The sequence below is a fragment of the Dendropsophus ebraccatus genome, chromosome 8, assembly GCF_027789765.1.
Source record: "Dendropsophus ebraccatus isolate aDenEbr1 chromosome 8, aDenEbr1.pat, whole genome shotgun sequence".
Classification (NCBI taxonomy): Eukaryota; Metazoa; Chordata; class Amphibia; order Anura; family Hylidae; genus Dendropsophus; species Dendropsophus ebraccatus.
This window is the reverse complement of record NC_091461.1, coordinates 16,538,124-16,561,491: the sequence shown is the minus strand read 5'-3', so window position 1 is coordinate 16,561,491 and position 23,368 is coordinate 16,538,124. Positions and strand designations below refer to the sequence as shown.

General features: G+C 43.8%; 1 protein-coding gene across 2 annotated transcripts in view; it reads left to right on the top strand.

Annotated features, from left to right (window-relative positions):
* Positions 1-23,368, top strand: part of SCNN1A (sodium channel epithelial 1 subunit alpha) — a 71,737-nt gene that overhangs the window by 20,040 nt on the left and 28,329 nt on the right. For both annotated transcript variants that reach the window (XM_069979932.1, XM_069979933.1), the window contains 6 exons: positions 595-785; positions 1,140-1,246; positions 5,535-5,698; positions 6,525-6,623; positions 9,368-9,485; positions 10,480-10,558. In XM_069979932.1, the coding sequence (XP_069836033.1) occupies positions 595-785; positions 1,140-1,246; positions 5,535-5,698; positions 6,525-6,623; positions 9,368-9,485; positions 10,480-10,558 (758 nt within the window). The remainder of the gene's footprint in view (positions 1-594; positions 786-1,139; positions 1,247-5,534; positions 5,699-6,524; positions 6,624-9,367; positions 9,486-10,479; positions 10,559-23,368) is intronic.

Genomic DNA, 23,368 nt, shown 5'->3' with positions numbered 1-23,368 from the left:
GTCAGAAACTGTCCAGAGCAGCAGCAAATCCCTATAGAAAACCTCTCATGCTCTCCAGGCTAGAAAGAATACACCACTTCTTGCAGGACATACGGTAGCTGATAAGTACATGAAGACTGGAGATTTTTTTTTATAGAAGTAAAAGGTTAAAATAATTTAAAGTGAATGTACATTTTTTTAAATTAACAGATCAGTGCTGGCACAGGGATGCCAGTGGTGCCGTTCTTTTTTTTTTTAACTGCCGCTCGGCACCAGTCTATTCCTGAGCACTAGGAAGAATCCCGGCACTCACCGAGTTAAGTAATACTTATTCATTCTGTGCAAAGACATCACAGGGCACAGGAGGACGCGTTTCAGCTCATAATCTTCATCAGCTCCAGGCTATGAGCCGAAACGCGTCCTTCTGTAACGTGAGATGTCTTTGCACTGAATAAATAAGCCTTACTTAACTTGGTGAGTGCTGGGATTCTTCCTACTGCTTTACTTGGGACTTCACCATTTACAAAGAATCATTTCAAAATAATAAAAAAAAAACCAAAGTTTTGGAATATTGAGTTTTTCTATAGATTAACTGGAGATGTGTGTTACTCACAGTGTAATGAAACCGGAGGAGACTGTTTTTATAAGACGTACAGCTCAGGAGTGGACGCCATCCGGGAATGGTATCGCTTCCAGTACATTAATATCCTGGCTAGAGTGCCCAAGCAGGGGGACATCAGAGAGGAACAACTGGAGAACTTCATCTTTGCCTGCAGATTCAATGAGGAGCACTGTCTGAATCACGGGTAAGTGGCGGAAACTGGGAAAACGGGAACCAGGAGGAAGTAGAATATCATTAAGTGTAATGGGACTTGTGTTTGAATCTCATACATACATTCAACATAAGGCTAAAAGTATGTGCCCCCCCCTGTAAGTTAACCCACATAGGTGCATACATTAAAGCACTCATGTAGCCTCCATAGAGAAACACTGGTTATATATGAGGTTATATAGGATGCCACCTGTGCCACATCAGATTGTAAAATTTAATTTATAGAAATATGAGCAGGATCATTCACCATGTAATGTAATAGCACCCCTCTGAGCCATTAAGCAGTATGTAAAATGATAACACAAGACGTTCTTTTTCTTACCACCAGAAATTTCTCACACTTTCACCATGCAATCTATGGAAACTGCTACACGTTTAACCACAATCGTTCTGAAAGTGAAACATGGATCTCCTCGATGCCGGGGATAAAATATGGTTTGTCTGCATTGTATATACTATATGTGAAGCAAGAATATGACTATCATAATAGGTAGATGTAGAAAAACATTTCCCGCACTCACCGTCTTGATTGGTGTCAGGCAGTAAATTTTATTCTGTGTCAGTAAAACATAGCAGGAAGGGGATGGGAAAGGGTGCTCGGCGTGCCTCCTGTGGCGACAACTATTTCAGGCTTTTACAGTCTATGGCTATGTTCAAAGCCAGTCTCTGCAAAGATCATCCCGGCCGGTACTGCAGTACCGGCCGGATGATCTTTCCAGCCGCAGTGTTCTGATGCATCAGAACTTCACACAGCACACAATGAAGCTTGCGGCCGGAGCCGCTCGCTTCATTGTGTGAACTGACAGCTCTTTCTGCGGCCACAGAAAACTGACAAGTCAGTTCTTTGCGGCGCCGTATGGGATCCCGGCCGGAGCGTATACTATGCATATACGCTTCAGCCTGGAACCCATAGCAGATAAGGCAGTGTTCCACACCGTACAAAGTATGGCCGTTGTTGCAGATGGCAACAACGGCCGTACTTTTACATAGTGTACACATAGCCTATCTTCTGCAGAGTACCTTCTCTTGGCCAGAAGATGGGCTGTAATAACATGAAACAGTTGTTGCATGACTATTATAATACTGCCCCTACAGTATGTACAATAATATAACTACTATAATACGGACAAGGAGAGAAAGGAGCAGCTGCACCTCACACCTATGGCTGACACTAATCCCTCTCGGCTACATTTAAAAACCAACTCCAGGATGTTGGAATATAATTTGATCAAACCATATTGCCCCATGTACCACGTGCAGGTCCCCTGGTTCACATGGGTCCCTACACTAACTCACCACTGTGTCAGTCAGGGAAGGGAGGCCATAGAATGGCCCTGCAACCCCAATGTCACAGGACCAATCCCCAAGGGACCCCCCCCCAAAACCCAGCAGGCACCGCCGACGGAGAAAGCTGACACCAAGCAACACAAGTGTGAACATGGTCTTATCACTCATCATGCCATAACTACTATAATACTGCCCCTATTTACAATAATCTAACTACTATAATAATGCCCCTAAATACAAGAATATAACTAGAGATGAGCGAACCGGGTTTGGGTTCGAGTCCATCCGAACCCGAACGTTCGGCATTTGATTAGCGGTGGCTGCTGAACATGGAAAAAGCTCTAAGGTTGTCTGGAAAACATGGATACAGCCAATGACTGTATCCATGTTTTCCACATAGCCTTAGGGCTTTATCCAACTTCAGCAGCCACCGCTAATCAAAAGCCGAACAATCGAGTTCGGATGGACTCCAGCATGCTCGAGATTCGCTTATTTCTAAATATAACTACTATAATACTGCTCCTATATACAAGAATTTAACTGCTATAATACTGCTCCTATATACAAGTATATAACTACTATAATACTGCTCCTATATGCAGGAATATAACTACTATAATACTGCTCCTATATACAAGAATATAACTACTATAATACTGCACCTATATACAGGAATATAACTACTATAATACTGCTCTTATATACAGGAATATACCCACTATAATACTGCTCCTATATACAAGAATATAACTACTTAAATACTGCTCCTATATACAAGACTATAACTACTATAATACTGCTCCTATATACAAGAATATAACTACTATAATACTGTCCCTAAATACAAGAATATAACTACTATAATACTGCTCCTATATACAGGAATATAACTACTATAATACTGTTCCTATATACTAGAATATAACTGCTTTAATACTGCTCCTATCTATAAGAATATAACTACTATAATACTCCCTGTGTACAAGAATATAACTACTATAATACTGCTCCTATATACAAGAATATAACTACTATAATACTGCTCCTATATACAAGAATATAACTACTATAATACTGTTCCTATATACTAGAATATAACTACTATAATACTGTTCCTATATACTAGAATATAACTGCTATAATACTGCTCCTATCTATAAGAATATAACTACTATAATACTGCTCCTATATACAAGAATATAACTACTATAATACTGCTCCTATATACAAGAATATAACTACTATAATACTGCTCCTATATACAAGAATATAACTACTATAATACGAACTGGAGAGAGTGGAACGGCTGCACATCCCATCTATGGCTGATACTAATGCCGCTAGGCCTATATTAAAAATCAACACCAGAGTTTCTGTATATGAATTGAACAAGCCATATTGCCCCGTGTACCACCGCGCAGGTCCTCTGGTCCACACGGGTCCCTACGCTAACTCCACACCGTGTCGGTCAGCGACCGCCAACCCCGCAAAGCGTGCACGTGTAGGGAAGGGAGGCCACGGAACGGCCCTGCAACCCCAATGTCACAGGACCAGACCCAAAAGGCCCCACCAAAACCCAGCCAGCACCACCGGCGGGGAAGGCTGCCCCCAAACGACACAAGTATGGATATGGTACTACACTTACCATTGCTGCTCTCACAGAATGGGGAAGACATAGGGTCCAGACATGTGAGCACAGGCATATCCTGCTAATTTTGGTCATGTGGGTCTTATAAAGGAGTGCTAGCTGTTCAGAGAGGGAGAACTGTAAAACACGAACTGGAGGGCGACCTTCTCCGCCGGCGGTGCTGGCCGGGTTCTGGTGTGGTGTTTGTGGGTCTGGTCTGGGTCAGGCAGTAAATTTTATTCTGTGTCAGTAAAACATAGCATAGATGGGAAAGGGTGCTCGGCGTGCCTCCTGTGGCGACAACTATTTCAGGCTTTTACAGTCTATGGCTATGTTCAAAGCCAGTCTCTGCAAAGATCATCCCGGCCGGTACTGCAGTACCGGCCGGATGATCTTTCCAGCCGCAGTGTTCTGATGCATCAGAACTTCACACAGCACACAATGAAGCTTGCGGCCGGAGCCGCTCGCTTCATTGTGTGAACTGACAGCTCTTTCTGCGGCCACAGAAAACTGACAAGTCAGTTCTTTGCGGCGCCGTATGGGATCCCGGCCGGAGCGTATACTATGCATATACGCTTCAGTCTGGAACCCATAGCAGATAAGGCAGTGTTCCACACCGTACAAAGTATGGCCGTTGTTGCAGATGGCAACAACGACCGTACTTTTACATAGTGTACACATAGCCTATCTTCTGCAGAGTAAAACACGAACTGGAGGGCGACCTTCTCCGCCGGCGGTGCTGGCCGGGTTCTGGTGTGGTGTTTTTGGGTCTGGTCCTGTGGCATGGGGGTCGCAGGGCCGTCCCATGGCCCCCGTTTCCTGGCTGTGCATGCCTGCGGGGTTGGTGGCCACTGACTGGCACGGTGTGGACTTAGTGTAGGGACCCATGTGTATCAGATACCGGCACGAGGTACATGGGGCAGTATGGCTTGATCAATTCATACACAAAATTCTGATGTGTTTTTTATTTTAGCCTAGGGGCACTAGTATCAGCCATAGGTGTGAGGTGCAGCACTCTGTTTCTTCCCTGAACCGCATTTTGTTTCTCTCTTTTCTCCGTGTATTGCACTCCTCCTGATGAGACCCACATGACCACAATTAGCAGGAGACACCTGAGTGCACATGGTTTTAATCCCTCCTGTTTTTTCCCATTCTGTTTGCTGCAGCTATGGTGAGCGCAATACCTCATCCAGACTTGTGCTGCTTGGGGGCGACCTTCTCCGCCGGCGGTGCTGGCCGGGTTCTGGTGTGGTGTTTTTGGGTCTGGTCCTGTGGCATGGGGGTCGCAGGGCCGTCCCATGGCCCCCGTTCCCTGGCTGTGCACGCCTGCGGGGTTGGTGGCCACTGACTGGCACGGTGTGGACTTAGTGTAGGGACCCATGTGTATCAGATACCGGCACGAGGTACATGGGGCAGTATGGCTTGATCAATTCATACACAAAATTCTGATGTGTTTTTTATTTAGCCTAGCGGCACCAGTATCAGCCATAGGTGTGAGGTGCAGCACTCTGTTTCTTCCCTGAACCGCATAACTACTATAATACTGCTCCTATATACAAGAATATAACTACTATAATACTGCTCCTATATACAGGAATATAACTACTACAATACTGCTCCTATATACAGGAATATAACTACTACAATACTGCTCCAATATACAAGAATATGACTACTATAATACTGCCTCCTATATACAAGAATATAACTACTATAATACTGCCCGTATATACAAGAATATGACTAATATAATACTGTCCCCTATATACAATAATGTATCTGCTATCTATAACCCTCTTTGTCTTTCAGGGTTAACACTTGTCCTGCGCACAGAGCAGCATGATTATATTCCGTTACTATCCTCTGTGGCCGGAGCGCGTGTCTTGGTCCACGGTCATAAGGAACCGGCCTTCATGGATGACGATGGGTTCAACATCCAGCCCGGGGTGGAGACTTCTATTGGCATGAGAAAAGTAGGTTCAATGCACAAATCCACATATAAAGCATAGAAATAAACAAAACGTTAGAGGTCACATTTATTATTTGAAAAATCTGATAATAGTTGATACTGGATATCTGATAACAGAACCTGTGGGGAATGTCAGACATGAAAAAATCTCGATTTCCTCATCACAATGATAGCTCTTTCCAGCACCTCACTTTTCGGTAAATCTTAGCATTTTTACAAAATTCATAAAATGCAACTTTAGACACCAATAGGGCTCACACAGGGAGCTCACAGACTCTTTCTGTCCCGGTCTATACAGCAAAGCTGACAAGTGAGCTACAGAGAACAGAAAGCATCGGCCACTAGTGGTCAGTTGGAGAACTGCAAAAATTAACAAAAAAAAAATTTTCCATTCCCATATGTAACCATGGGCTGTTGAGGTCACTGCAGGGTAAGAGTCAGGATAAGGCCTATAGTTATAGAGTGACAGCGGGGTTAAGGGTTAATGGAAAGGATAATCATGTCTGACATTCCAAACATGTATGATCAGTATAATTACCAAGTACCATAGAACGTTACATAATATGGATGTATAATTCCCGTACAATCAGGGAGATTTATCAAACATGGTGTAAAGTGAAACTGGCTCAGTTGCCCCTAGCAACCAATCAGATTCCACCTTTTATTTTCCAAACAATCTGTCAAAAAAATAAAAAGTGGAATCTGATTGGTTGCTAGGGGCAACTGAGCCAGTTTCACTTTACACCATGTTTGATAAATCTCCCCCATTATACATATTGTGAACGCAACGCTTCAGGTATGTAACACTTCATTTACTGACTCGATAACAGGAAGAGGTGAATCGTCTTGGAGGCGACTACAGTGACTGCTCTGAAGACGGCAGCGATGTGGATGTGAAGAATCTATACAACAGTGCGTATACTCAGCAGGTAATGGTTGCTGGAAATTGTATATTAAACAGCTTATGGCTAGGTTCACACTACGTAAGCTTCCGGCCGTAGTGCGTTCCGTGAATATGCGGCCAGAAACTTACGTAGTTAGCGTACAATGCAAAGTATACGATCCCGGCCGCACAGTTCACACTTCGTACAAATGTACGCCCGGATCGTATACGGCGCCGCAAGAAATGAACCAGATCATTGTTTCTGGCTGGAAGGCTGTAACTTACGCCCGTAGCGTATCACGCGGATCCGTACGTAGTGGTGATTTCTTCATTTTTCCACTCTTCTATGCCGATCCAAAAGGTTCTGTGGGGTGTCCGGGGCTAGGCGAAGATTTCCAAGTAAAAGACCGCTGTCAGATCGCTTCGTAGGGCACTCGGGAAGCGTAAGTAGACACGTTCGCAATGCGTACACATCCGGCCGCATATCGAATATTCGCACGCCCGTAGTTTCAGCCGCACATGTACGGCACCGTAAGAAATGCTTATGGATTCGTACGCAGTGTGAACATAGCTTAAAGGGGTACTGCTATCTCAGGAACCTATCCCCTATCCACAAGATGACTGGTGGGGTCTGTGACCGTAACGCTGCCACTGGGCAGTGTCCAGAAGCCCCATAGACAATGAATGAAGCTCCAGCACCAACTCCAGCTGGAGTAAGAGATGACTGTCTGCAGGAGAGTCCTTGCACAGCTATATTCCTCTTCTGTACTGACAATTCTCCCTTTAAGGCAGGAACGGGATTTTACCGATTTTCCCTCTGAGCACGGGCTGAAGACAGTCTTGGGTAAAACCTACTATAACTCTGCACGGTGCAATGTCCTAGGTGTAACTTTACCAACTGGAACAGGATTTTCACTCTTACAAGTCTCTGTATTACTTGTTTGCAGTAGGCCGTAAAGGGATTATCCAGCGTTAGAAAAACATGGCCACTTTCTTCCAGAGACAGCACCACTCTTGTCTCCAGATCAGGTGTGATTTGCAATTAAGCTCCATTCACTTAAATGGAACCAAGTTGCAAAACCTGCTCCCAAACTGGAAACAAGAGGGATGCTGTGTCTGAAAGAAAGTGGCCATGTTTTTCTAACGCTCGATAACCCCTTTAAATGAGTTATCAACCTAGCGTCATATAGCCCAGACTGTAAGGAAAATGTGACGCGACTGAACCTCGTGCCTCCGGCTTAGACAAGCAAAATATTCTGCAGCCCACAGAGAGGATATATGTCATGTATGTGTCATGTCCACACGTTACCCTGTGCAGGAAATAAAGGAGCAGGTTCCCATGTGCACAGGCCAACGTGTTCCTCTTTTTAGCTTTAAGTTCACTTTTTAGGGTTTCCACTACGTTCACAAACTTCTGCATTCACAGCGACCATTACATACATGTGCACTTTCACATCTGCACACAGATCTATAGAGGCATCAAAATAATTTATAGCCCCCAGCATAGGCACCACAGCTTTATTGTGTCATCTCCTGTATTATTCATCCAGATAGATAGATAGATAGATAGATAGATAGATAGATAGATAGATAGATAGGAGATAGATAGATAGATAGATAGATAGATAGATAGATAGATAGATAGATAGAGAGATAGATAGGAGATAGAAAGATAGATAGATAGATAGATAGATAGATAGATAGATAGATAGATAGATAGGAGGTAGATAGATAGGAGATGGATAGGAGATAGATAGATAGATAGATAGATAGATAGATAGATAGATAGATAGATAGATAGATAGAAGATAGATAGATAGGAGATAGATAGATAGATAGATAGATAGATAGATAGATAGATAGATAGGAGATAGATAGATAGATGGTAGATAGATAGGAGATAGATAGATAGATAGATAGATAGATAGATAGATAGAAGATAGATAATAGATAGGAGGTAGATAGATAGGAGATGGATAGGAGATAGATAGATAGATAGATAGATAGATAGATAGATAGATAGGAGGTAGATACATAGGAGATAGATAGGAGATAGATAGATAGAAGATAGATAGGAGATAGATAGATAGATAGATAGATAGATAGATAGATAGGAGATAGATAGATAGATAGATAGATAGATAGATAGATAGATAGATAGATAGATAGGAGGTAGATACATAGGAGATGGATAGGAGATAGATAGAAAATAGATAGATAGATAGATAGATAGATAGAAGGTAGATAGATAGATAGATAGATAGATAGATAGATAGATAGATAGATAGATAGGAGATAGATAGATAGGAGATAGATAGATAGATAGATAGATAGATAAATAGGAGGTAGATACATAGGAGATGGATAGGAGATAGATAGATAGATAGATAGATAGATAGATAGATAGATAGATAGATAGATAGGAGATAGATAGATAGATAGATAGATAGAAGGTAGATAGATAGATAGATAGATAGATAGGAGATAGATAGATAGGAGATAGATAGATAGAGAGATATTAGATTGATAGGATTTTGATCTCCATTAATACTTATGCCCGAAATTAGACAAGTATCACGCTCCATTCAAAATAATATTTTTCTAGATTTCACTTCTCAATGTCGCCCCCTGCTGGCTCAGTGTCTGTACAGATTATACTGTTGATCACTATAAGCAATATTATTAATTTCAGAACATTTTTAAAGTTTTGGTTTTAACTTTTTGATCTCATCAGCAATCCAGTCCCCCGATATAACCCGACATAACAGGGACTTTCCCGTCTCGCTCTAGGTCTGTGTACGTTCCTGCTTCCAGGACAAAATGGTGAAGCGCTGCGGCTGCGCCTACGCCTTTTACCCTCTTCCTGAAGGAGCAGAGTTCTGCGATTACGAGAAGCACAAGAGCTGGGGTAAGACACTAAACATAGACGACGGCCCAGGATATTACCCCCCTCCCCTCCCCAACAACAAGAGGGGGATTGCAAAACATCTCCACTTCTCTTTTCAGAATTTGCTAAAACTGCAAACTGTGACCAGATTGTCTTGGTTGCAAAAGTTCTGACATCTGAATGCAACAATGGGAGGTTTAAAGGAACACTCCACCTTACCTTTTCTGCTGTGGAATATCCTCAGCATATCCGTCCTGTGTGAACACAACCGTATGCTTGTTTATATTGCTTCTAAAACATCAACCTTAAAGGGGTTGTCCAGCAAAAATATTTTTCTTTCAAATCAACTGGTTTCAGAAAGTTATATAGATCTGTAATTTACTTCTATTTAAAAATCTCCAGTCTTCCAGTACTTATCAGCTGCTGTATGTCCTGCAGGAAGTGGTGTATTCTTTCCAGTCTGACACAGTGCTCTCTGCTGCCACCTCTGTCCATGTCAGGAACTGTCCAGAGCAGGAGAGGTTTTCTATGGGGATTTACTACTGCTCTGGACAGTTCCTGACATGGACAGAGGTGGCAGCAGAGAGCACTGTGTCAGACTGGAGAGAAAATAAAATTTCCTGCTGGACATACAGCAGCTGACAAATATGGGAAGACTTGAGATTTTAAAATAGAAGTAAATTACGAATCTATATAACCTTCTGAAACCAGTTGATTGGAAAGAAAAAGATTTTTTTACTAGAGTACCCCTTTAAGACCAGACTGGTCACTTGCTGTCTAATATAACTGCCCTTGACAGACACCATAGTCATCAGATAATGCCCGCTATTAACTTCACTAGTGGCTTTACTGTTACAGATGATCGTTCTGTAGACATCATGAAAAATATTTGCAGTACCTCTTACTGCCAGCGGGGGCAATGACGAGACTCAGTCATTTCAGTTGGCTTTAACATAATATTATTTGCAGTTTACATTATGTTTCCTTATATATCATTTTCTTGTATGCCCCACAGGACACTGTTTCTACAAGCTGGACAAAGATTTCAGTGCCCATAAGCTGGGATGCTTTGCCAAGTGCCGCAAACCATGCCAGTAAGTAGCGTGATCCCTGGTGTGATTGGTGTTGGGTCCTGCTGTTCTGTACAAGCTCCATATTTGTTCCTAGGGGGCGCAGCTTAAAGATCCAAAGCACAAATGCAAAATCTGGAACAAAGCTGCCACCTACATTGTGCCATGTATAACACTGATGGGTTCCTATGGGGTACATGGGGCATTGTGTCCTTCAGTGCCACCTCTGCACCCTTTATGTGTATAATGTTACAGGGATGGTGCCCCACCCTGTGTATAGAAGAAAGGGGCCCTATGGCAAAAATCATACTGGACCACCCATTATAGGGTTGGGGTTTGTTGCCCAGAACACATGTGCCTGGCATTTGTTTCTTTCTATTTCCATGACCTTTGATCCAGTTCCCCACTACCAAAAACAAGGCAGTCCCTATGTAGTTTTTCTAATGTATTAGACATCAAAAAAACTATCGGGAAAAAAAACTATCGCCCTATAAAAAATCTAATCACCCTATTACCCCTTTCCGTTTTTGTTAAAAAATTCAATCTAAACCACAAAAAAAATTTAAAAAAATTACATACACAACAGCATAAACATAAAAAAAAACCATACTTAAAGCCAGAGGTGAGAGAATATGGAGTAAAAAGTGATCAAAAAGTCCTCATTTACCCCAAGACTATGTTCACACAATGTCTTTTTTTGGCCATACTTCAGCTGTCCAAAAGAAGACGCTGTGTAAACATAGCCCAAAATTGTAGAAAAAAGTAGCAAAGCAAAAATTTTGTACGGTTGTAATTGTAAAGATCTGAAGAATAAAATTAACCAGTTTTACCAACAACAATTTTTTTCTGTTTCCTGTAATCCATAATAAGGTAAAATGAAGGGGGGGCAATAAAAAAAGAAGAATTTGCCCCATACAGATACGCCCTCATATATAAAAATAAAAAAAATGTTACAGAAGGTGAGAAAAAAAATAGCAAATAATGGATGTGGTGATGACTACTGCTATTACCAGATGTGAGCGCGTACTTTCGCCATTTCAATCAGAAACTTGGCCAAGTGACTTCTCCATTTTACACACAACACCTTCAGTGACTCCACTGCTAGGAAATGAGAAGCTCCGCTGTCTCAATCACCCGGAGACTCTAGTGTCGCAATGGAGTCGTGCAACCTAAGATATTCATATGACTTGTTTTTGGGAAGTTGGCCTATATGTACTGCATGAGCTTCCTCCAAATCTGAAGAGAACCTCACAAAAGCTAGAAGCCATGATGTTATAGGGGGCATATATAATTTTACTTTGTTTCGTAACAGAATCCTGTAGAGGAAACATAATTGGTTTAATTTTTATTTCCTAATGGCTCTTACTCAATTCAGTGAGATGCAGTAACCTGCAGTGTCTCAGTCTCACACTGTGTCTATGGGAGGGCTCGCGCGCCTCCGCTTCCATTGCTCTCCGCTCAAAGAATTGACATGTCAATTCTTTGAGCAGAGAGCCGCGGAGAGCGGAGACGCGCGAGTCCTCCCATAGACACAGTGTGTGAGACTGAGACAGGCGGAATTCCGTGGCGGAAAGTTTCGCCGCTTTTGCTCCGTGTGAACTGGCCCTAAGATTGTGGAAAAATATAAAAGGAATTAAAAAAAAACAACTAAATACAAATGATATATAATATAAATAAGATTTATAAAGAAAATAAAAACATAAAACCCAATAAAAACTATACATGCTATAGTTAATACTGTCGCATACATTATGACTACACAATAAAATTAATTTGTTAATAAATCAGTACAGTGAATGACATTAAAAAAACCTTAAAGAAAAAGGCCAAAATAGCTATATAGTTACTGTTCATTCTGCCCCTCAAAAATGAATAAAAAATGTAAACCTTATAAATGTTGTGTGGTGACCACTACGGTGGTGTGTGATCTTAGTACAGCTCAGCCAGATGGAAAAGTGCTGTAACGTATGGAGGCACACATGCTTTAATTTTAGTTGTGAGAGGGTCCCTTGGGTACTTATCACGGTGGTTTGGAGTGGAGTTGTGACCCACCCGGACTATTGCTACCCCCACCCACAGAAAGGGGAGATGACCCAAGTAGGTGATGTCTACTGTGACCCAGTGTGTGTATCAGTACTGAACCAAACAATCTCGAACTTTCTACAAAACCATGCCGAGGACCCTACAGAACCTCATGTTAAATGGGAGGCACTTAAAAGGCTCACGCTCTATCCCGGGCACTTAATACAGTATCTACACTCGAACTGGCTCACAAGCGTGCACTCTCCGTTTCATTGCTGAGAGATCTGCAAGCGGCTAGACTCGAAGTGAAGAGGTTGTTAGAGGCCTACTGGGGCAGAGCTCTCCAAGTCTGCAGGAGTCGCTTCTACAAATATGGTAAGAAGAGTGGACGGATGTTAGCCAGATCGTTATGGGCATGTATGGCTCAATTACATACTACCTGTGTTAAAACTAAGAAGGCCCAATTTCCCCCGTTTTACTCAGAGCTTTATCATCTCCCCTTTTCCACTCCTCCCGAGTGAGGATATAGCCTCGCTAGAAGAGCCCTTCTCCTCCTTGGAACTTGCCTCAATGATAGGTAAAATTATGGTGATAGATGACCAATTATGGCACTCTACAAAGCCCCTATGGCCCAACTAAAAGTTAATGTGACACTTTCTTACTCATTTCCAACACACAACGGCACCCGCCAGGGATGCCCCCTGTCCCCCTTATTATATGTATTGGTCATGGAGCATTTGATGGCCTCTATCCGGGCAGACCCACGCACCCACAAAATCCACGATGATATATTAGTGTACATCACAAACCCCGAGGTCTCCCTCCCCTCCCTGTGGGCCTCTGGACGCCCTCGTCTTAATAGGCTGACTCTGACCAGACCTAAACTCCTAGGAGGCACAGGACCTCCGGACCGACGCCTGTATTACCTGGCATGTGTACACGCTTATGTCCTGGATTTGATCCACAATGAGAGGACTAAACTGTGGGATTGTCTAGCCCCATCACTTTCTCCTAAATCCTTAGCTATGCTCCCATGGACTTTGGCACTCTCATTGTTAAATACTTACTCCATGTCTTTTTCCACTCGCCATACCTTAGCTATTCTCCACATAGGCCGCACGGGTAACTCCCAGATAGATCCATTAGGTCCTCTTTTGCCGATTACCGGCCATCCTGAATTCCCCCCTAAGGCATCCCCTATCCTCCTCTTTTTTAAAAAAAATCTACGTTACGCTTTGTCCATGTTCTGGCTAAGGGTGCACTCAAGCCCCTTAACTCTATTCTTAAAGAAGATGTTGTCATCCCGCGTGCTCCGTTTGCATAACTACAACTTAAGCATTTTTACTCCTCCATATCGAGAGGCAAACACCTTTCTCGCCCCCTCACTGATTTTGAAAACTTGTGTATGGCTGCCTCCTCTCCGCCACACTCGATCTATAGTCTACTGATCTCAGGAAGGTCAGCAGACCCCCCTCTCTTCTGTGGGAAATGGGAGACCCAACTTGGTAAAAAGTTTACTGAGGAACAATGGACCAGATGCTTCTTTCTTACACATAAGGTGACTATTGCCACGAAGCCGCAGGAAACCTGCTACAAAATCCTTTCAAGGTGGTACAGGGTTCCTGTGGCTCTTCATAGATGGTTCCCCTCTGTCTCCGACTTGTGCTGAAGATGTAGCAACGCCCCAGGTACTATGTCACACATTTGGTGGGGCTGCTGCCGTATCCACTTATACTGGAAGGCAGTCTTGAAAATTATCTCAGAAATCACAGACGTGCTTATCCCCAACACTCCTGAGTCTCAACTATTGTTCATGTTCCCTATGAGCCAACTGAAATACAAAAAAATCCCTTACACGCCATCTCCTCCATGCGGCCAAAACGGTGATTCCCAGACACTGGAGATCCACAGACGTCCAGTTGCTGGACAAATGGTTCAAGGATATCACACGCATTCAGCATATAGAGGAGCTTCTAGCTGTCTCCCCCAAAGAAGCCTCCACATATACCTCCACTTGGTTTGCTTGGCTGGACTTCCTTGCCTCTCCCAGATATAGCACTGTCTCATTAGGTATATCATAGAGATGCCCATTTCCGTTACCCTGGAGTACTACAGGGGGTGTGTGGGGCGCCCCTGGGTGCTCAGGCTTCTAGGGTTTTGACCATAATCGACTGTCTTTGTTTTGATCGCTCACTTTTTCTTTCCTTTTTTATCTTTCTTCCCTCCTTTTTCTGTAAGATTTGTTTTTTCATGATAAAAGTGATCTTGTTTATTAGCTAGCCATTATGCAGTCTCATGGAAGTCTACGATTATTCTGTTTTTTTGCTACGGCCACATTGCCTACTCACAGAGGCCGGCCTTTGTTACAGGATTCTATGAGTTCTTTTCTATACATTGCTTCTATGAGTTTACTTTTTTTGGTCATGTTTGACCATTAGCTTGTATATTGAATATCATAAATCCTACCTCTCTATAGGTATACACAAAGCAGATGTTTCTGTTTCTTTTTATTGTATTGTATTTAGAGATGAGCGAACTTGGAGCATGCTCGAGCCCATCTGAACCCGATCGTTCGGCATTTGATTAGCGGTGGCTGCTGAACTTGGATAAAGCCCTAAGGCTATGTGGAAAACATGGATATAGTCATTGGCTGTATCCATGTTTTCCAGAAAACCTTAGAGCTTTATCCAACTTCAGCAGCCACCGCTAATCAAATGTCGAACGTTCGGGTTCGGATCGACTCGAGCATGCTGGAGGTTCGCTCATCTCTAGTAATGACATGGCTGGAGCAGGAGATCCAGGAGGGCGGCAGGCGCAGGGATGTGTAAGTAATGCTTTTTTTATGACAAATTCTCATGTTCGGCAGACTTCTGCTTCACCAAGGGACTATGAGGGAGATTTATGGTGATGTTTTATAGTATAATTCTTTTTATTGCCCATAGCAACCAATCACAGTTCCTATAGCAACCAATCACAGCTTACTTTTCACTTTACCAGAGCAATATTAGAAATGAAAGCCGAGCTGTGATTGGTTGATATAGACAACCAAGAGAATCTTTCCCTATACTATTAGACAACCGCAGAATCTTCCTGTTGCGATGTCAGAGTTGTGCTTTTGCTTTGACCCAGTTGGATGTCTCCATTGCTGTTTCTGCAGCTTCATCCCCCTCCTCTCCACTACTCCCTGTCTGCTATTGACTGCTTCATTCCAGACTCATCTTTTGGAGTGCTTTCCAATACACCTGAAATAAGAAATACAGTAAAATGTCTTAAAGGGGCTTTCCAGGAAAGATCAGGAAGTGGCGATATTATCACCTTAAGTTTATTCAGACAAGTTTGAGCCTCTATTTGTCACGGATGCAGCTGTTTCATTGTTCCTAGTTTGTGGGTTGACATTTAAAAGGTCCCCATGTGACTGGAAGTCAGAGGAGGACGTGTCATTCACTGCTGTCACCCCAAATCTCCCTACACCCCTTACTGCTGTCACCCCAAATATCCCTACACCCCTTACTGCTGTCACCCCAAATATCCCTACACCCCTTACTGCTGTCACCCCAAATCTCCTTACACCCCTTACTGTTGTCACCCCAAATATCCCTACACCCCTTACTGCTGTCACCCCAAATCTCCCTACACCCCTTACTGCTGTCACCCCAAATATCCCTACACCCCTTACTGCTGTCACCCCAAATATCCCTACACCCCTTACTGCTGTCACCCCAAATATCCCTACACCCCTTACTGCTGTCAATCGAAATCTCCCTACACCCCTTACTGCTCTCACCTCAAATCTCCCTACACCCCTTACTGCTCTCACCTCAAATCTCCCTACACCCCTTACTGCTGTCACCCCAAATTTCCCTAAACCCCTTACTGCTGTCACTCCAAATCTCTATACATCCCTTACTGCTGTCACCCCTAATCTCCCTACACCCCTTACTGCTGTCACCCCTAATCTCCCTATACCTCTTACTGCTGTCACCCCTAATCTCCCTACACCCCACACAAGTTTATTCAGATGCAACAACTGAAGTTAAGACCTGTTTAGTTCCAACCCAAAATGAAATCTCACCCAGAAAAAAAATTATTTATTAATTTAGACCTCAGACCAAACATGTAAATTTATTCAGACCCTGAAATGAATTCACACCTCAGACCAGACCCCAAGATTTATTCAAATGCCGAACCAGCCCAGGAAATGTATTTAAACCTCAAGTCAGACCCCTGAAATCCAGACCCCAGACATCAAAACTAATCCAGACCCCAAAATTCATTCAGACTCCTAACCAGATCAATAAACTAATTTAGACCTTAGACCAGTCCCTATAGTATTAATAATTATTATTCCCTTACTTATGTAGTGCCAATGTATTCTGCAGCGCTGTACAAAGCTTCTAATTACTCAGATTGGTCCTAGTCCCTATTGGGACTTACAATGTAAATTCAACTATCTGTACATTTGGAGTGTTGAAGAAAACCCACGCAAACATGGAGAAAACATACAATATGTTGTCCTTGGTGGGATTTTAACCCAGAATTCAGGGCCCAGACCAGACCCTAACTTTTTTTCTGAAGTGAAATCAGATCGCAAAATTAGTTCAGACACCGGGACAGACACCCTATGGCTATGGAAATGGAAAAATAAAGTAGTTATGGCTTTTAGAATGAAGTTATGCAAAAAAAAAAAAAAAAGTTTAATCCTAACCCCGAAGCCCAGAATTGTTTAAGGAATTAGAGGTATTAACAGATACAGACCAAACATATACTTAATCCATTTGGTCACCTCTAAGTATGGGCTTTCTTGATCCTACAGTCAGGGGTTGACTTACCATCACTATCAGGGATTGTGTAGGTATTAGTATCCTCAGACAGTCGCTACAAAAACGACACCATAAATCTTTAAGGGGGTCAAATCTCCCTTTGTACAGGTCTCCAAATCCCCTATTTTCTTTTATAGAATAAAGAATACAATTTTGGCCTACTGAAGCCACCACTAGGGGGAGCACTCTGTATATGCTTCATAAATGTGTATGCAATAAGCACCCCATGAACAGCTGTAGGCAGTGATAATTGGAGCCTATACCCCTTTAGAGAAACATGTTTTTGAAAGCTTTTTGCCTTTTGCAATACTGGAAGACTCTTTAAATAAAAACAAATTATTGAGAAGGTAATGGTTTAAAGGTTTTAAAACAAAAGGGACTTGTATAGTAGTCAGTAAGGAGCCTTTATCCCCTGGGAGTTCTCAGTATTCCTCTGACTGTAATCACCAATTACTTTAAATACTTGGATTGCCCAATCATCTCCTTCCTTGTGTGTCTGTGTCCAAAACTCTGCAGAGTATTCCGTGTCAGTCTGACTATGCATGAATAAGGTTTTTATCATGTACATCTCGACTCGTGCGGTGATCTCATCAGCCTTGGCAGCAGCTGCCTGGCACTAGTTACTGCTATCTGCTTACTAGGCACTTTTATCCGCAAATCCTTTCCCCTATGGATTTTATCCTCTTTTATTCTACATTGTATGTAATGATGACATTTATTCTCACCTACTAAATTGATAGCCGCATTGCATTTATATTACACTTTATTTAACACAGCTTTATAACTCATGTTTGACAGCTTATGAGAGGAGAAAGAGTTTTAGAATATTCTTTATTCCAAACTATGGCATTTAAAGGAAAAGTAGTGCACCTGCCTCCTTTTATCATACCCCAAAATGAATGCAGATCCCTAAACATATTCAGACCTCAGACCAGACCCCCAGATACAGACCCCTAGACCAGACCCCCCCAGCAGGGGCTGGCTGGCAAATTTTAGCCCGGGAGGCAAGTACACAGCACTGGCCCATGAGTAGCAGGCTGGCGGCCCATCCTTAAAGGACCACTCTGGCCTCTAACCTCTTACCTATAACATCTTCGGTCCTTCCAGTCATTGGTGACCAAATATCCTACTGTGCCCTGTGAAAGGGTCAGAACTCACTTTCCTGTATAAGTCTATTGGGCGGCTCAGTGATGACACGAAACGGTCCCATAGACAGATGCTAGGAAAGCTGGGTGACCTCCATCATACTGAGTATAAGATGCTGGGAAAGCTGGGGTTACTGTATTTTTACAATAGTTTATATCACTCGATGTACTTCTGTATATATGTCTCCTCTATGTACTCCTGTAAATATGTCTCCTCTATGTACTCTTGTATATATATGTATCCTCTATGTACTACTGTATATATGCCTCCCCCTGTATATATGTATCCTCTATGTACTGTTGTATATATGTATCCTCTATGTAGCAGGGACACATGCAGGCAGGGGCATTTCCGGGATAAGCGAGGGGGTGGGGGTGGGGATAGCGGGACACATGGTGCCTCCATCTAGGTAGAGTGTAGTAGTGGAGGTATAGTGGATAAGGGGTGTAGTAGTACAGGTATAGATATGGGGTGTATTAGTAATACAGATGAGGGGCATTAGTAGTAGTAGTAGAGGTAAAGATGAAGGGTGAGGTAGTACAGGTATAGATATGGGGTGTATTAGTAATACAGATGAGGGGGATTAGTAGTAGTACAGGTAAAGATGAGGGGTGTATTAGTAGTAAAGATGAGGGGAATTAGTAGTACAGGTATAGATGTGGGCTGTAGTAGTACAGGTACAGATGAGGGGTGTAGTAGAAGTAGTAGTAGTAGTACAGGTAAAGATGAGGGGTGTAGTAGTAATAAAGGTATAAATGAGAGGTGACAGGGGCTTACTGGGGGAAACTGGGGCAGCTGGGCGTGATTGGGGCAGGAGTGCACATATCCCTCCTCCTCTCACCCCGGCACACAGGTTCCCCTCCTGGCCACACGTGCAGGTCCCCGGTCTCTGGAGGAGGCCGCAGGCAGGGCTGTATTAACAGCTGCTGCTGCCCTAGGCACTAAACCTGGAGACGCCCCATCTTCAAGCACCTATTGGCGATACCAGACCTGACCAATACCACCATACCCCCCTGGAAAAGACACCAGATTTACTGGCAAGTCTGAACGGGAGAAGGGAAACTAAAAAAATAAAAACAAAAGAATTAGTTTTTTCTGTCCCCCTGCTCCCTGGTGCTGCCCCCCTGCAAGGTGCTGCCCTAGGCATCGGACCACAGGTGCCTAGTGGTAAATACGGCCCTGGCCGCAGGGACTCTAGTGGTGATAGCGTCACTGCCATTACTGGAGCTGTACAGCGGGATCGGGGGATGCAGATCCCGCTGTTCAGCTCCAGGACCCGAAGCGACGCTATCACCCCTACAGTCCCTGCAGCCTCCTCCAGAGACCAGGGACCTGCACGTGTGGCCGGGAGGGGAACTGGACGTGATATGTATAGCTGGGGCAGGTCAGTCGCGGCTCTGTTAGGCGGACTGCCCGACTGCCCTGCACCTCACCTCCGGCGCGACACTCCACGCACCGCCGCCCGCCATGCACCTCACCTCCGCGCCGCCTGCTTGACCTGCAACTCCAGCCCAACCGCCAACCCATCACTCTACGCTGCTCTGCCTGCAGTGATTTTTTGTGAAAATTTAATTTATGATTTTAATCGAAATCGATTATAACCTTCTGGGCAAATTTATTTGATTAATCGCCCAGCCCTAACTCCTCTGTATGTCTCCTCCTGTATATATGTATACTCTATATACCCCTGTATATATGTCTCCTCCTGTATATATGTCTCCTCTATATACTCCTCTGTATGTCTCCTCCTGTATATATGTATCCTCTATGTACTGCTGTGTATGTCTCCTCCTGTATATATGTATCCTCTATATACTCCTCTGTATGTATCCTCTATGTACTGCTGTGTATGTCTCCTCCTGTATATATGTATCCTCTATATACTCCTGTGTATGTCTCCTCCTGTACATATGTATCCTCTATATACTCCTGTGTATGTCTCCTCCTGTATATATGTATCCTCTATGTACTGCTGTGTATGTCTCCTCCTGTATATATGTATCCTCTATATACTCCTCTGTATGTCTCCTCCTGTATATATGTATCCTCTATGTACTGCTGTGTATGTCTCCTCCTGTATATATGTATCCTCTATATACTCCTCTGTATGTATCCTCTATGTACTGCTGTGTATGTCTCCTCCTGTATATATGTATCCTCTATATACTCCTCTGTATGTATCCTCTATGTACTGCTGTGTATGTCTCCTCCTGTATATATGTATCCTCTATATACTCCTCTGTATGTATCCTCTATGTACTGCTGTGTATGTCTCCTCCTGTATATATGTATCCTCTATATACTCCTCTGTATGTCTCCTCCTGTATATATGTATCCTCTATATACTCCTCTGTATGTCTCCTCCTGTATATATGTATCCTCCTGTGTAGGTCTCCTGTATATATGTATCCTCCTGTGTAGGTCTCCTGTATATATGTATCCTTCTGTATATATGTATCCTCTATGTACTCCTCTGTATGTCTCCTGCTGTATATATGTATCCTCCTGTGTAGGTCTCCTGTATATATGTATCCTCCTGTGTAGGTCTCCTGTATATATGTGTCCTCTATGTCAGGGATAGGGAACCTTGGCTCTTCAACTGTTGCAAAACTACAACTCCCATCATCTATGGTAAGCCTATGGCTGCCCAGGTATGATGGGAGTTGTAGTTTTGCAGCAGCTGGAGGGCCTTGGTCCCCTCCCCCTGCCCTATGTCCTGCTGTGTAGATGTCCTCCTGTGTAGGTACCTGGCTTCCTGCAGACACCATCTTCTCGGTCTTCAGGCTCTTCTAGCCCAGACACAGGAGAACGAGCTGGGAGGAGAGAGCGGCCTCTGGTGGCCGGAGGAAGATACTGCGTACAGCAGTTTGCTTTTTACCATAAGCCTCATAGGCTTATAGGAAAGCATAATGGCCATAAAGGAGGCGGGGCTTAACGTAATGGGGGGCGGGGCTTCAGCGGCCGCTTCCATCACAGTCCGGATCCACAGCCACAGGTAAATATGACAGAAGAGGGCGGGGCTGTAAGCAGGGGAGGCACTGAGGACTCCAGCCAGCTGTCAGCAGCCAGGCGGCCCTGACAGCTGGGGGAAGAGCGGCCCGGGGGGCATATGCCCCCCTGCCCCCCGGCCCAGCCCGCCCCTGCCCCCCAGATACAGACCCTAGATTAGACTCCTGCACTAATATACATCCCAGACCTCCTCCCACAAAACCCCTACACACCCAGAATAAACAGAATGCAGACTAGACTCCCTAAATAAATACAGACACCAAACAAGATCCCAAAATAGTTACAGACCCCAGACCAGACCTCTAAATGAACAAAGACCCCAGACTAGACCCCTAAGCTTATACATGCATACATGCCCCAGATTAGCTACCTAAACTAATACCCCTAAAATAACATGTACATGCCCCAGATCAGACCTTTAAATGAATACAGACCCCAGACCAGATCCCTAAACTAATACAGACCCCAGACCAGACCCCTAAACTAATACAGACCCAAGACCAGACCCCTAAACTAATATGGACCCCAGACCAGACTCCTAAACTAATACAGACCCCAGACCAGACCCCTAAACTAATACAGACCCCAGACCACTCCTAAACTAATACAGACCCCAGACCAGACCCCTAAACTAATACAGACCCCAGACCAGACCCCTAAACAAATACAGACCCCAGACCAGAACCCTAAACAAATACAGACCCCAGACCAGAACCCTAAACCAACACAGACCCCAGACCTGAACCCTACACTAATACAGACCCCAGAGCAGAACCCTAAACTAATACAGACCCCAGACCACTCCTAAACTAATACAGACCCCAGACCAGACCCCTAAACTAATACAGACCCCAGACCAGACCCCTAAACTGATACAGACCCCAGACCAGAACCCTAAACTAACACAGACCCCAGACCAGAACCCTAAACTAATACAGACCCCAGACCAGAACCCTAAAAAAATACAGACCCCAGACCAGAACCCTAAACTAACACAGACCCCAGACCAGAACCCTAAACTAATACAGACTCCAGACTAGAACCCTAAACTAATACAGACCCAAGACCAGACCCCTAAACTAATACAGACCCAGACCAGACCCCTAAACTAATACAGACCCAAGACCAGACCCCTAAACTAATACAGACCCCAGACCAGACCTCTAAACTAATACAGACCCAGCCCAGACAAGACCTCTAAACTAATACGGAGCCCAGACCAGACTCCAAAATAATACAGACCACAGACCAGACCCCTAAACTAATACAGACCCCAGACCAGACCCCTAAGCTAATACAGACCCCAGACCAGACCGCTAAACGAATACAGACGCCAGACCAGACCTCTAAACAAATACAGACGCCAGACCAGAACCCTAAACAAATACAGACCCCAGACCAGACCCCTAAACTAATACAGACCCCAGACCAGACCCCTAAACTAATACGGAGCCCAGACCAGACCTCTAAACTAATACAGACCCAAGACCAGACCCCTAAACTAACACAGACCCCAGACCAGAACCCTAAACTAATACAGACTCCAGACCAGAACCCTAAACAAATACAGACCCCAGACCAGACCCCTAAACTAATACAGACCCCAGACCAGACCCCTAAACTAATACGGAGCCCAGACCAGACCTCTAAACTAATACAGACCCAAGACCAGACCCCTAAACTAACACAGACCCCAGACCAGAACCCTAAACTAATACAGACTCCAGACCAGAACCCTAAACTAATACAGACTCCAGACCAGAACCCTAAACTAATACAGACCCAAGACCAGACCTCTAAACTAATACGGAGCCCAGACCAGACTCCAAAATAATAC